We start from the raw sequence: 12745 nt of genomic DNA, 5'->3' as shown, positions 1-12745 counted from the left end.
TTTTCAATATCTTGCTCTCTCTCTTCTTCTGGCACTCCCATAATTCGGATGTTGGTACGTTTGAAGTTGTCCCAGAGGCTCCTTACACTATCTTCATATTTTTGGATTCTTTTTTCTTTTTGTTTTTCCGGTTGGGTGTTAATTTTGCTTCTTTGTATTTCAAATCTTTGACTTGATTCTTGAGATCCTCTAGTCAGCTATTGGAACTCTGTAGAATAGTCTTTATTTCAGTCAGTGTATGCTTAATTTCTAGTTGCTTTTTCATAACCTCGAGGGTCTCACTAGATTTCTTGAGGGTCTTACTAAATTTAGTGGTGGTTTCTAGAAAATTCTTGAAAAACTTCATAACCATGGTTTTGAACTCTATATCCAGTAATTTGCTTTTCTCCACTTCTGTCATTTGTGACCTGTTTCTTTGTCTCCGCATTTTTTATGCTTCCCTATGTTGATAGAGTGTCTGTGTGTGCTAGGTGTCCTATAGGGCCCAGTGGCTCAGCCTCCCCAGTTACCTGAGGTGGACACTCTTGGTGCACCCCTTGTGGGCTTTGTGCACAGTCTTGTTGTAGTTAAGCCTTGATTGTTGTATCACTGGGAGGAATTGATCTCCAGGCCAATTGTCTGTGAGAATCAGCTGTGTCTACGGTGGGAGAACTTCTGTGGAGACACTCTTATGGGGCAAGACATGCTTCAGTGGGGCTTTGGTGCTCACTGAGTCTGCCTCCTGTGTGTGTCCTTTATGAATGTGAGGAGTTGTAATCTGGATGGTCCCACTCTGACCACTGGGTACACTGGCTCTTGGTTCTCTAAGGAGGTGCTAATTTAGCCTCTGCCTGAGGCTACCCAGCAGGAGCTATGGAGAGATCTGCAGATTCCTCTTCTTTGTTTGGGATTTGGAGGTGCCCAGATGAGGCCCAGCTGTGAAGCAATGCAAGCTGATGTGGGGCCTTGGGCCTCCTTTTGGAAGTTCTGGGTCTCTCTGACCCAGCTGCAGTTTGTTAGGTAATTTTCACATTGCAAAGGGCCAGGCCTTTCATATGCAAAAGCCTCTGCTCACAGCTTGGGTGGGGCGGAGAGTCTCAAGGGATCAACAGGGCGGAGCAAGCAGCTATGGCTGATCCTCAGTCCTACCCTAAGAGGCCCCGGGTCTCAGTGTCCCAGTAATCGCTGCAAGCACCTCTGGGAGAAAGCCGCTCTCGAGTTCTGCCCAATGCCAGAGAAAGTTCAGTTTCTTTCTGTATGAGTTTGCGTCCCCAGAGACTCGTCCAGAACTGGAGTTCAGAGCAGTTGGGAGCTTGAGACTTTGTCAAGTAAGACTCCCTCCACGTTCTGCATGGAGTAGGGTTCGGTATCTGAAAGAGGAGCCGCACAACAAATGAGAGAAAAAGGCACAAGATAATTTTGCAATATTGGGGGACCAGGCGGCAAGTCCCGAAGGACTTCCTCCGTGCTCAGACCTCACCAAGCTTTTATTGATCTGGGATGCACCCATAGCATAGCCCTTAGGCAGGTGACCCCTTAGTAACAAGCATACTAGCCCATCAGCAAGGATTTACATAATAATAAATGGGGGAGTAGTTTCAGCTACCACTGTCTGGACAAACAGAGGTGGCGCCTAGCTCCGAGCTTTGCTAGGGCTTCAAAGGCACCCAGCCTTTGGGGGGGTTTCGGGGAGTTCTCTGTCTATGCTTATCAGATAGTGAAGGCAATAAACAGTTTCCCACAAGACTTCCTCCCTATTGAAAGACAACTGAGTCCTCTGTTGCCAGCCCTTTCCACGTGCGCCTCCGTACCTCCTCTGAGTCTCAGTGTGCTTTTCGCTTTCCTTCTAGTTGTAGAATTTCCACTCAGCCAGCCTTCCTGTGGTTCTGGATGATGTCTGTTTTGTCTTTTAGTTGTATTTTTGAAGTTGTTGTGCAAGGCAGCAATCTCCGGTGTTTACCTATGATGCCATCTTGGTCTCTCCAAATACAGTGTATTTAAAATTAATTAAAGTCCACGCACAAGCAACTATGAGCTATTATGTCAGTTAGGAATACAGTTGCCCATGAACAATACGGTTTTGAACTGCATGGTCAACTTTTATGAGGATTTCTTTTCAATTAATACATACAGTACTGTAAATGTATTTTCCTTACGCTTTTAATAACATTTTCTTTTCTTTAGCTTACTTTATTGTAAGAATAGAGTTTATAATACAGATAACATACAAAATACATGTAAATAGACTGTTCATGCTATTGGTGAGGCTTTTGGTCAACAATATGCTATTAGAAGTTTTTGGGGAGTCAACAGTTATATGCAGATGTTCAACAGCTTGGGGGGGGGGGGCGGTCAGGACCCCTAACCCCTGCATTAAGGGACAACTGTACATGCCGAGGTGGTAAAGACTAAAAAAGGTGACGTTACTACAAACTTCTGAATAGTGAGGGCCTCCAGGGACGAGAAGCATGCCGGGGAGGGAGCACACAGGCTCTGGGGCCTGAGCTGGGGTCTTTTACTGTCCTTCCAAGTGCACAGGCACATTTTCATTTGTATATTATATTTAACATGGAAAAGAAAAATGAATATAGGACAAAATAAAAGCATTAAATGGTATCATTTACAAATAGTACACTGGAAAGGTCTTGCATAAGCGGGGAATAGAAAGTGACAAAATGTGGAGCTGGAAGAAAATTGAGAGACTACAACACTCCTTTCTCCGTCTCCCTCCTCACCCTGCGCAAGGGACCCTCTTCTGTGCACCTCCACCAGAACCTTGCCACCTTACTATCTGCGGAGAGTGGGAGCTGTAACCAAGAGCAAGACTTCTCTGTATTCACTCCCAGGAAGGAGCAACACTGGCACAAGGGAGATTTTCCAAAGTAAGTGTCTCCTACAGTAAACTGCAAGGTTAAGCTAGGCTCAGGGCGTGGCTACTGCTTCCCTGAGAAAGGTGTGACCAGGAAGTAAGGCCAGACACTTCCCCTAGCAATCCCAGGTAACCTCCCCCACTTCCCCTAGCAATCCCAGGTAACCTCCCCCACTTCCCCTAGCAATCCCAGGTAACCTCCCCCACTTCTCACCAGCAATCCCAGGTAACCTCTCCCACTTCCCCTAGCAATCCCAGGTAACCTCCCCCACTTCCCCTAGCAATCCCAGGTAACCTCCCCCACTTCCCCTAGCAATCCCAGGTAACCTCCCCCACTTCCCCTGGCAATCCCAGGTAACCTCCCCCACTTCCCCTAGCAATCCCAGGTAACCTCCCCCACTTCTCACCAGCAATCCCAGGTAACCTCTCCCACTTCCCCTAGCAATCCCAGGTAACCTCCCCCACTTCCCCTAGCAATCCCAGGTAACCTCCCCCACTTCCCCTAGCAATCCCAGGTAACCTCCCCCACTTCCCCTGGCAATCCCAGGTAACCTCCCCCACTTCCCCTAGCAATCCCAGGTAACCTCCCGGGGTGGGAGCAGGGGGATGGGAGAAGCAGATCAGTACAATTCCTTATTCACCTGCACTGCCCAACCCAGGTCTCTCCATTGGGGAAACTAACATTTGTGAAGTATCTAACATATGTAATGCTTCACAGAAATCACAGTCTACCCATAAGCACTGTAAAATATTAATCCCACTTCACAGATGAAAAAACTGATCAAAGAGAATAACAGCAACTTGAATGAACTAAAAATAGCGAGGCTAGTTTTCAAGGCCAGAGCTTGCTGGCACTTCTGTAGCTGACACCCCTGGAGCGTGATTCACTGAGCTCTGGGACGGATGAGCTAGCATTAAAAACAAAAAGGTTCATTTAAGAGACATCATTTTACCAGAAAAGCATTGAAACTTGACTAATCTTTTATTTTTATTTTTCTTATTTGACTTCTCAAAAAGGGTGGCAGAGTTAAAAATTTTCTTTGATAAGTTTTTATAATTGTATCCTCTTCTTCTCTATTCTGAGACTTTTCCATAAGAATATTCACTTTAATCCGACTTCTGCGTGGCTGGAAAAGTGGATATGCAATAACACTTTCAAATTCTTTTACCTCTTTCTTTATTCTCTCACGCTTCTCTGTTGTAGGTGGCTGGCTCTGGCTTTTTCTCAAGAATCTTGCCTTGAGTCTTTGCTCTATTAGTTCCCTCCCTCTAATCATGCGTTCCTGGTGATCTTTAATTTGCATCTGTTCCCTGTCATTTACCTGTTTTCTTCTCTGTGCATTCTGGACGCCAGGCCCTGCGCACACAAGCTTGGGGAGTGCCGGCTCAGGAGGGGACCACAGTAACTGTCTGAGGGCTTTCTCTGCGAGCTCTCTGGCCTGTGCCGCCTGCTGCATTTGCCGCGCTATGTGTCTCATCTCTCTCTCAGGCACCAAGCAGCACTGTTTCTGTCTGTCTGTGCTTTGGGTTGCCTTCCCCTCCCATTTCTTCTCAATCCCATTGCCTGCCTCTTGTGCTTTCATCATTCCCACCAATCCTTTACTATAGTAAGACTCCACTCGGGCGAGCCAGTAGTCAAGGGAGAGATCTTGCTCTCTATAGAGTGTTTGATACTCTTCTTGGTTTTTCTGAGTTCTCAGTTGTCTGGCTGCTTTTGTATGCACACCACCTAGATTCTATCGGGGGGACAGAATTGTATAGGGTGACCATCGTTTTACACTGAACATATTTAAACAGTAGTTTACCCTGACTACTGACACCAAGAAAAGATGAGTGGTTTATGATTTACTTTAGTATAAGAACTTTGTTACTCCCATCATTCCTAGGTGAGCCTGTGAGCTCTGAAAGTTGAAGTACCTACCACCAAAATCAGTAACTAGCTTTTTAAAAATACAGTGTTGGGAGTTTCCAAAATAATACTTTGTTTTTCAAGTATGGATATAGCTAGAAAACAGTTGCCAGTGTACACACACTACTCGAGGTGTCACTTCAGCAGAAAGGTTTTAAACCTAAGGTTCTTTCTCTTAGTAGTTCCAACCTGTATGATGTGAAGATAACTTATTTACCAATATTTTTTTCTCCAGTGGGGACTGCTGACCTGAAGCAATCCTAGGGTCTCTAGATGCTTTAACCCAGGCCAACCTGAAACACAAGAAAAGCACAGGCAGATTAGAATGTGGCGTGTCAGAATGTATCTCCCATACTGACTAAACCAAACCAAACTGCCCTGGCCAAGGCCAGGATATTCCGCTTAGAAAGAGTAAACCTGCTCACAGGCAAGACGCACAGGGCCATTTCCCCCCTGGAAACTACCAGGTCCTAGGGTGGACAATAATAAAATGAATGCTCTTTTTATAAGAGCATTTCCTATAAATGAAAAGCATACTTCTCTTGTGGACTCAACGCAAACCATTCTGAATCTTGCATCGGGGACTGGGAGAAGGGAGAGGCAGATTCCTTGGTGAAGCGTGGCCCAAGCACATCTAGGTCAGACTGCGCAGCCCCCCAGCCGCCCCTGTCTTCTGAGGTAACTCTAGAATGAAGCGGGAGTTCATTCTCATTCTGCAGTTTCTTGATTCTGGCCCTCTCTGCCTCTATCAGCAAATACAGCATCTCTGCCCTCTAATCTTTTGTTCTGAAATTCTGTTCTTCCTTATACTGCCATTCATCCTTCACCTTAAATCCATTATGACACCATTACCTGTGTGCCCCTTATGATGGGAATCTGTGTTGACTCTGGTTTACTTACAGGACAGCCTGATGGCAACACAACTGTGACTGCCAGCCTTGGCCTCATTGAAGCTTACTGTGAGGTCACATTTAAGCCACTGAAGATGCCTGACATCTCATCTCTAAGCCCTTTTTAAGAATATTACTGATGGTTACAAGCATGGGCTCTGAAACCTGACAGGGCTGTGTGTGTGACTCAGGCAAGCAACGTCATCTCTCTCAACATCAGCTTCCCCATCTACAGACAGATACAAGATAAAAAGCTGCCTCTTGAGATCAGAAAGAACAAATGTGAACTAGATGACAGAGCTTGGCATGATGCCTGATGTGACAAGTTCTCCATTAAATACCAGGTGTCTACCCTCCACAGTCAGGCCCCTAATTCTCTAGAAAGCCTTTCTGCCTTACTCTATGTAACAGTGATTTTGCCTTCTTCTCAACACTTACCATTTTTACTTTGACAACTCATTTGAAAATCAATCATGGTTTATGTTATGGTATCTGTATTCATGTATCACTGTAAAAATGGACTGAAATTCAGACTCATCAAGGGTGGGAATTATATCTACAACGACAGTGATGTGTCCATATTATCAGAAAGGATCTTGATATCAAATATTGGACTTCACTGACCTCTTAGGTACATTCATATTTCTCTTACTATGTGAATCTATTTTGAGATTTAAAAAATGACCATCTTTTATTTAGTATATAGCATCTAGCACAGTACTTAACATTAGTCCATGATCCCAAGTTCTCATAATTAATGACTTGTTGATTGATTATACGTATTATATAATATCTGAGCATCTTTCTCTCTTATGTTCCCCATAATACTGTATCTACTTTTTATTAAAACATTTACCAGTCTTTCTTGAAGTATACAGGCATATTTGTGTTATATGCCCATCCTGGGTTCTCACATTTTGTCCTACCAGTATACTTTCATTGTATTTTAATTATTCATTTGCACTTTTTAAGGTCAGAGAACAGAGTTTTCAACTTTGCAGCCCAACCTCCTCAGCTCAAAGACTGGCAAAGGTGCTAAATAAATACTAACTGAACAGATTGTGAGCTTCCATTGGAAAAAGGCCATGCCTTATCCACTCGTGTTCCTTTACTGCATTAGGACAGTATTCCACCCATGGTGGACCTCCAATGAAAAGGAAAAGTTGCCCTGGTTGGTTTGGCTCAGTGGATAGAGTGTCAGCCTGCGGACTGAAGGGTCCCAGGTTCAATTCCAGTCAAGGCAAAATAGGGAGTGTGCAGGAGGCAGCAGATCAATGATTCTTTCTCATCACTGATGTTTCTCTCTCTCCCTTCCTCTCTGAAATCAAAAAATATATATATTTAAAAAAGAAAAGGGAAAGTTGATGAGGGAAGAGCACTAATTTCAATTTCCATTTTCAAAGAAACACACAGAGAGAAGTGAGAATAGAAATTGCCTACCATCATGGGTTCAGCAACAAACCTGCTTTGTAAGACAGGAAACATGACACGCAGGTAGGTGAAATGACGTCAGTCTTAACCCCTCACTACTGTCTTTCCCTTACAGCAGAGAGAGGAAGGCCAGCGCCTCTTCAGGAAGAGACCACAGCTCCTCTCTTTCAGAGGAGAAATAAATGAGTGATGGCTCCAGGACTTTTATACCGAGAGCTTAACACAGCTCCCTGGTTGGGTGGGGATGCAAGGGCCGAGAGGGAACTAAGAAACTTCAGGACAAGTTTCTATTTTAGATTGCACTTAACGGATGACTGCAAGTAGCAAGATTTTCTAAAACTATTTGTTCTCAGGTTTTAGAAAAGATTTGGGAAACGTCAACTGTCCACCTAATGGATGATGACGATTTAGATAGAGCTGGTTGGACGGGAGGCGAGGGACGCGGTAAATGGAGGTCGGTGTGCAAATGAACACAAACTTGACCTACGTCTCGGTGCAATCCTACCCCGGCTGCCCCTTGCCTAGTGCTAGCGTCTAAGGCGGGGTGGTCAGCCTCTGGTCTCGCCACTGCCCGGTGCCGGGCCGAGCTCCGGGCACCCCGCTTCCTTCCATTCCCAGGGACCGAGCACTCCTCCTCCCCTTTCGCCCGCCCGCCTCCCCGCTCGCCGCCTCTGCAGAAGCCGACTCACCCTTCCCGGAGGCCGGGAAGAGCCCCAACCGCCCAGGCGGGGCTCCACAGAACGCTCGTACGGCCCGCGAGGCCCACGGGCGCTAAAACTCTAACTCCCCAAACGCTTAGCTTTGTTTGTTCTACTCACCGCGCAGCCGCAAACGGGAAATACCGGCTCAAGAAGGGCGGGAGTTGCAGTTCTCTATCCTTAAGAAATTCGGTAAAGTTACAAGGATTTTCGGAGGGACCGCGCCCCCGCACTGGGTCCCCCGTAAGACGCGAGACCAAGAAAATAAACATCCGAGGTTTGGGTCCGAAGAGGAAAAGCAGCGGCGGCGCATCCATTACCCGCTTTCTCAGCCGAAGTCGCAGAACCAGGCTGAGACGTCGCACTCCTTTCCCGGAGCTTCCATTCCGCGGGTCCCGAACCGCCTGGCGGGTTATGACGCCACAGCCAATGGGGAGCCGGCAGTGGCGATGCTCTAGCCCGCCGCGTGCTCGCTGCCCCGCCGCCCGCGCCAGCGGACGCTCTAGCCGCCGCTTCTCGCTGCCCCGCCGCCCGCGCCAGCGGACGCTCTAGCCCGCCACGTGCTCGCTGCCCCGCCGCCCGCGCCAGCGGACGCTTTAGCCCGCGGCGTCGGCGGCTCTTTCGCCGGCCCCGGGAAGCCCGCAAGCCCCGCGGGAGCCGCGCTCGGGCTCCGCGGTCGCAGAGGCACGACACACGCGTGGGAGGGGGCTCGGGTTCGGTTGGCGGAGATCCAGGCACAGCATGAGAATGGCCCCTGCGTGGGAAAGAGCGCTCTCTGTCTTTTGTTCATAACCTTCTCCTCCCTTCGCAGCCTTCGCCCACCGTCCATCATGGACCTCGCCGGCAACGGCTCCAGCTTCCAGTCGGATCTGGATTTCTGTCCGGATTGCGGCTCAGTCCTGCCTCTGCCAGGCACTCAGGATGCAGTCACCTGTACCCGCTGCGGCTTCTCCATCCACGTGCGAGGTGAGGGCTCCTAGGCAGGGTCCCGGCTGAGGCCCCGGCGGGCAGGGGTCGGAGGCAGGAGGTCAGGCACGAGATTTGGTCTCGGGGCGCAACCTGAGGGGAAGGGAGGCGGGCCGCCAGGTTCCCCGGGAGGGCTCCCCGTGCGTCGGCCCGACCCGTGCTCGCTCTGCGCAGACTTGGAGGGGAAGGTGGTGAGGACCGCAGTCGTGTTCCACAAGCTGGGCACAGCCACGCCCGTGTCGATGGAGGCCGGCCCCGAGCTCCAGGGGCCAGTGGTGAGTGGATGACGTCAAGGACGGCCCCCGCAGGGCGGGCACGACTGACACGGAGGGCGATTGCTACGAGCTGGAGAGTTTTGTGCCCGATCCCCACACAAAAGAGGGGCCTGGGGAGCAGCAGTGCCCAGGGGGAGCCGTAGGGGCTGCGAGGCCCCTCACCCGCCGTGGCTTCCAGGTGGACAGGCGCTGCGCCCGCTGCGGTCACGAGGGGATGGCTTACCGCACCCGGCAGATGCGCTCCGCCGACGAGGGCCAGACCGTCTTCTACACCTGCACCCGCTGCAAGTGCGTATCCCCGCCTGGCCGCTGCCCGTTCTCAGGCTGTTTGCTAACTAAGCAGCTCCACAGGTTTACTTTTTGTCCTGAATAAACAATTACTTCTTTTGGTCCCATCCATTTTTTGTACAGTTCTGGTAGTAGGAAGATTTGTGGTGGTTTTATTTTTAAAAATTACACTTTTTTAAAAAATATATTTTTGTATTGATTTTTCACAGAGAGGAAAGGAGAGGTATAGACAGTTAGAAACATCCATCAGCTGCCTCCTGCACACCCCCTACTGGGGATGTGCCCGCAACCAAGATACATGCCCTTGACTGGAATCAAACCTGGGACCCTTCATTCTGCAGGCCGAGGCTCTATGGAGTGAGCCAAACCAGTTAGGGCTTTTCTTATCCTTTTAATGCCAATAAACTAAACCTTTTAACATATTTAAGAGGAAATGAAAAATACAGAAGGCAAGTATGCTCAGTGGTCAGCAGTGATGTTGGCGTCTCCCACTGCACCAAGGCAGTTCTGCTTTCCTGAGATGGTGTGTGAGTTAAAGAGCAGGCTCGCTGGTGGCTTTAAGAGCTCCTCTTGTCTCTGGCGCTCCGCAGTCATACTGCAGTGTTGCAAAATGTGGCTTTTAAAAATCTTGTTTGGGATTTGTTGAACTTTTCAACATTGAGGATTGATTTTTCTCTTTTCCCCATCAACCTTGTAAAATTATCAGCCATTATCTTATTGAATATTGCTTTTCCCTATGTTCTCAATTCTCACATGCTGGAACCCTAATTAATTAGTTGTTTATTAGACTGTCTATCCTTCATTTCTCTCACCCTTGTTTTTCATACTTCCTATCTCTTTCTCTCTATGCTGCTTCTGGGTAATTTCTTCAGGTTTCTCCTAGGTCACTAATTCTGTCTTCAGCTTATTTCAGCTATTATTTTTGATATAATTTTCTTTGTTTTATAAAATTCAGTTTTTTAGAATTTGAACTATGGGAATTCTTTGAAGCATGGGATGAATGCTCAATCCTCAGCATTTGTGTTTCCTGTTCAGGTCCCTTGAGGCACAAGACAGAATCACTTTAAACTTGGTTCCAGGTTGTTCTCAACTATAGTGGTAGTATGAATTGGGACTGCAAGTCCATGCAAGGGCCAGCTATGGTTAGAAAACCTCAGAGATTTTCCTTCCTCTACCTACTGACACAAAATTCTCCTTCTGCAGAGTTAGATTTTGTTTACTTTTACACAGAGGGGTAGCCCCCTGGGGGTCCCAAATGTATGCCCAGTACCTCCAATCATACATTGTAGTTCTGTCTAAGATTCCTTCATATGGCTGTCAAAACAGCAAGAGGACCATGGTAGCAGGGGTTTCAGTTTTCACTTACCTGTTTAGTTTTTTGGTTTTACATCATTTACCCAATATGAATTGCATTTACTTTCTTGCCATCTCATCAATGGATTAAAAATATTGTTAGATATATCTTTTGACAGTATTTCCCCCAGTCTTATCTATTTATTTTCTTAACTTTTTTTTAAATGAACAGAAGTTTTAAATTTTTATGAGGTCCAGTTTATCCTTTTTTTTTTCTTTCATGGCTAGTGCTTTTCGCATTCCAAGAAATATCTGCATACTTCTTGGTCATAATTCTTTCAATGTATTTTCAATCCCAGCATTTTTAGTTGGCTTGAAGTTAGAGGACCATTTATGGGAGCTAGCTTTCCACAGTTTCATAAATAAAAGCCCTTCCTTGATTATTTGAGTATGTCATCTTACACTGCTAGAACCTCTTCCTTCAATCCAATATAACAAAGAAATCCTTTCTTTCTCCATAGGTTCCAGGAGAAGGAAGATTCTTGATTTTCCTTTTATTTCTGGGCAACTCAACAATCCCTCCCCCCTCCTCTTCCTTGGGAGGTGAAGGATATTGGTTCCTAGATCCTTGTCCATCCCCTGGTTGCAGTATTTGCTCCCCGAGAAGCACATCACCATGTGAGGAGTACTGTTGTCCCCAGGTTGCTCCTATTCCTAGTTGAGTTTTCCTATTAAAGCTATGTTTTTCAATAAGACCCAAATATGTGTGTGTTATCTATAATCTGTTTTGTTCCAAATGGAATTCAAATGAGTTCATAGAGATATGTTTGGTCTTTTAACAAATATATCATCTATAAAAAGAGTATACATTAGTAGATGAGAAAGAAAAAGAAAAAGCCAAAAAATTGAAGCCAGCAATGAGGCTAATATAAAAAAAGCAATTATAAGTATTTTCTCACTACCTAAATCTATTTGGTTCCTGAGTTTAGGGAAACAAAAAGTGGGGTTTGGATAGTGAGAGAGTCAACAGAAAATTTAACAAGATCTATTTCCTATGTAAGTTTGCACAACAAAAAATCTGATACTAAGGGATACCAGTGTGCACTTACTACAGGTGAACATTTTGGGAATTGTTTTTTTATTGTTCTTGAGATAAATATAATATATATTGTAATAGGTTGATAGATAGATAGAAAAAAGTAAAGACGACAAGGAATCCTAATCCACAGAGATACTTGTTTTCTTATTGGGTTATGCTGTACATACTGAATTGTACCTTGCTTTTTTCAGATTGGACCATAAACTTCAAAGGGAAAAAAATACACAGTCTAGGCACAATAAACATTCACACTGTAGTCTGAGAATCAGTATTCCTGCATTCCTTGGTTCTTTGGCTTAAATGGTGATCAAGGGGTGAAAGTAGTAGTGATTATCTTGTAATTGTGTGACCTTTTGTATATTCAGGGCTCTCAAACATACCGTTATCTTGTTTGACCCCCTCAGCAACTTTGAGGGATGGGCAGGGCAGTCTTCTGCATTGTACATTTGAACTGTTCTGGCAGTTGACTTCCTTGCCTCCTGAAATCTGAAATCTGTTCACGTTTCTACCCTACATTAAGCCTTTCCTTGACCCATACTGACTGGATAAAGTCCAAGTTTCTTAGCAAAGCATACAGGCCTCCCGTATAACTGAGCCTACCTGTCAAGCCTCGTTGGCACTCCCCTTACATCCCACCTTTGTACATCCCAACTGCATGTCCTTCAGTACACATCTATGTCTCCATAAGCTGCTCTTTGCACCTAAAAAAATCCCCACGCATCCCTTTGTCTGCCTTGTGTTCCCTTTTCACCACTCTTGCTCCCTAAGCACATATTTTTATCATAGCATGAATTGTTCTCCAGAGAAAATGTTAGCTATATACAGCTAAATTCTTCACAGATGAGATTTGCATATGCATTAATATCCCAATGTCTTCTATTTTTGTTATTGCTAAGCATGCCAATCTCTCCCACTAGTCTGGGAGCTAAAAGGCAGGATCACAGTGCTTCATGCACCTCCATCTCCAAGGCCTAGTGCAATCACAGGGAAAGTGTCCCAGCCGAACGTGCATGCATGCCCTGCTTGGACACTTATCAGCAGAGGACAG

The 12745-nt window shown here is 46.2% G+C and overlaps 2 protein-coding genes across 8 annotated transcripts in view; one reads left to right on the top strand and one right to left on the bottom strand.

Moving 5' to 3' along the window:
• Positions 1-8238, bottom strand: part of ZFP57 (ZFP57 zinc finger protein) — a 45781-nt gene extending 37543 nt beyond the window's left edge. The window contains exons 1-3 of one of the 6 annotated variants that reach the window (XM_059702217.1): positions 8097-8238; positions 7897-7955; positions 4975-5050 (exon numbers count right to left, since the gene is read on the bottom strand). The gene's annotated coding sequence lies outside the window, so the exon portion shown is untranslated. Of the gene's footprint in view, positions 1-3364; positions 3976-4974; positions 5051-7087; positions 7762-7896 lie in introns of those variants that run through there. The other 5 variants (XR_009453549.1, XR_009453550.1, XM_059702221.1 and 2 more) reach the window with 5 other exon arrangements.
• Positions 8239-8316: 78 nt separating this feature from the next.
• Positions 8317-11353, top strand: POLR1H (RNA polymerase I subunit H). 2 transcript variants are annotated; one of them, XM_059702228.1, is made up of 5 exons: positions 8317-8460; positions 8588-8742; positions 8917-9017; positions 9196-9305; positions 11120-11353. In XM_059702228.1, exons 2-5 carry the CDS (start codon positions 8607-8609, stop codon positions 11142-11144), a joined length of 372 nt encoding a protein of 123 aa, XP_059558211.1. In that variant the 5' UTR covers positions 8317-8460; positions 8588-8606; the 3' UTR covers positions 11145-11353. The 2 variants fall into 2 exon arrangements, with proteins under 2 accessions (XP_059558211.1, XP_059558212.1); XM_059702229.1 differs by having other exon boundaries at positions 8415-8742.
• Positions 11354-12745: the final 1392 nt, after the last annotated feature.

Source organism: Myotis daubentonii, chromosome 6 (assembly GCF_963259705.1).
Source record: "Myotis daubentonii chromosome 6, mMyoDau2.1, whole genome shotgun sequence".
NCBI lineage: Eukaryota > Metazoa > Chordata > Mammalia > Chiroptera > Vespertilionidae > Myotis > Myotis daubentonii.
The sequence above is the reverse complement of the archived record's forward strand: the minus strand, read 5'-3'. Positions and strand labels throughout refer to the sequence as shown.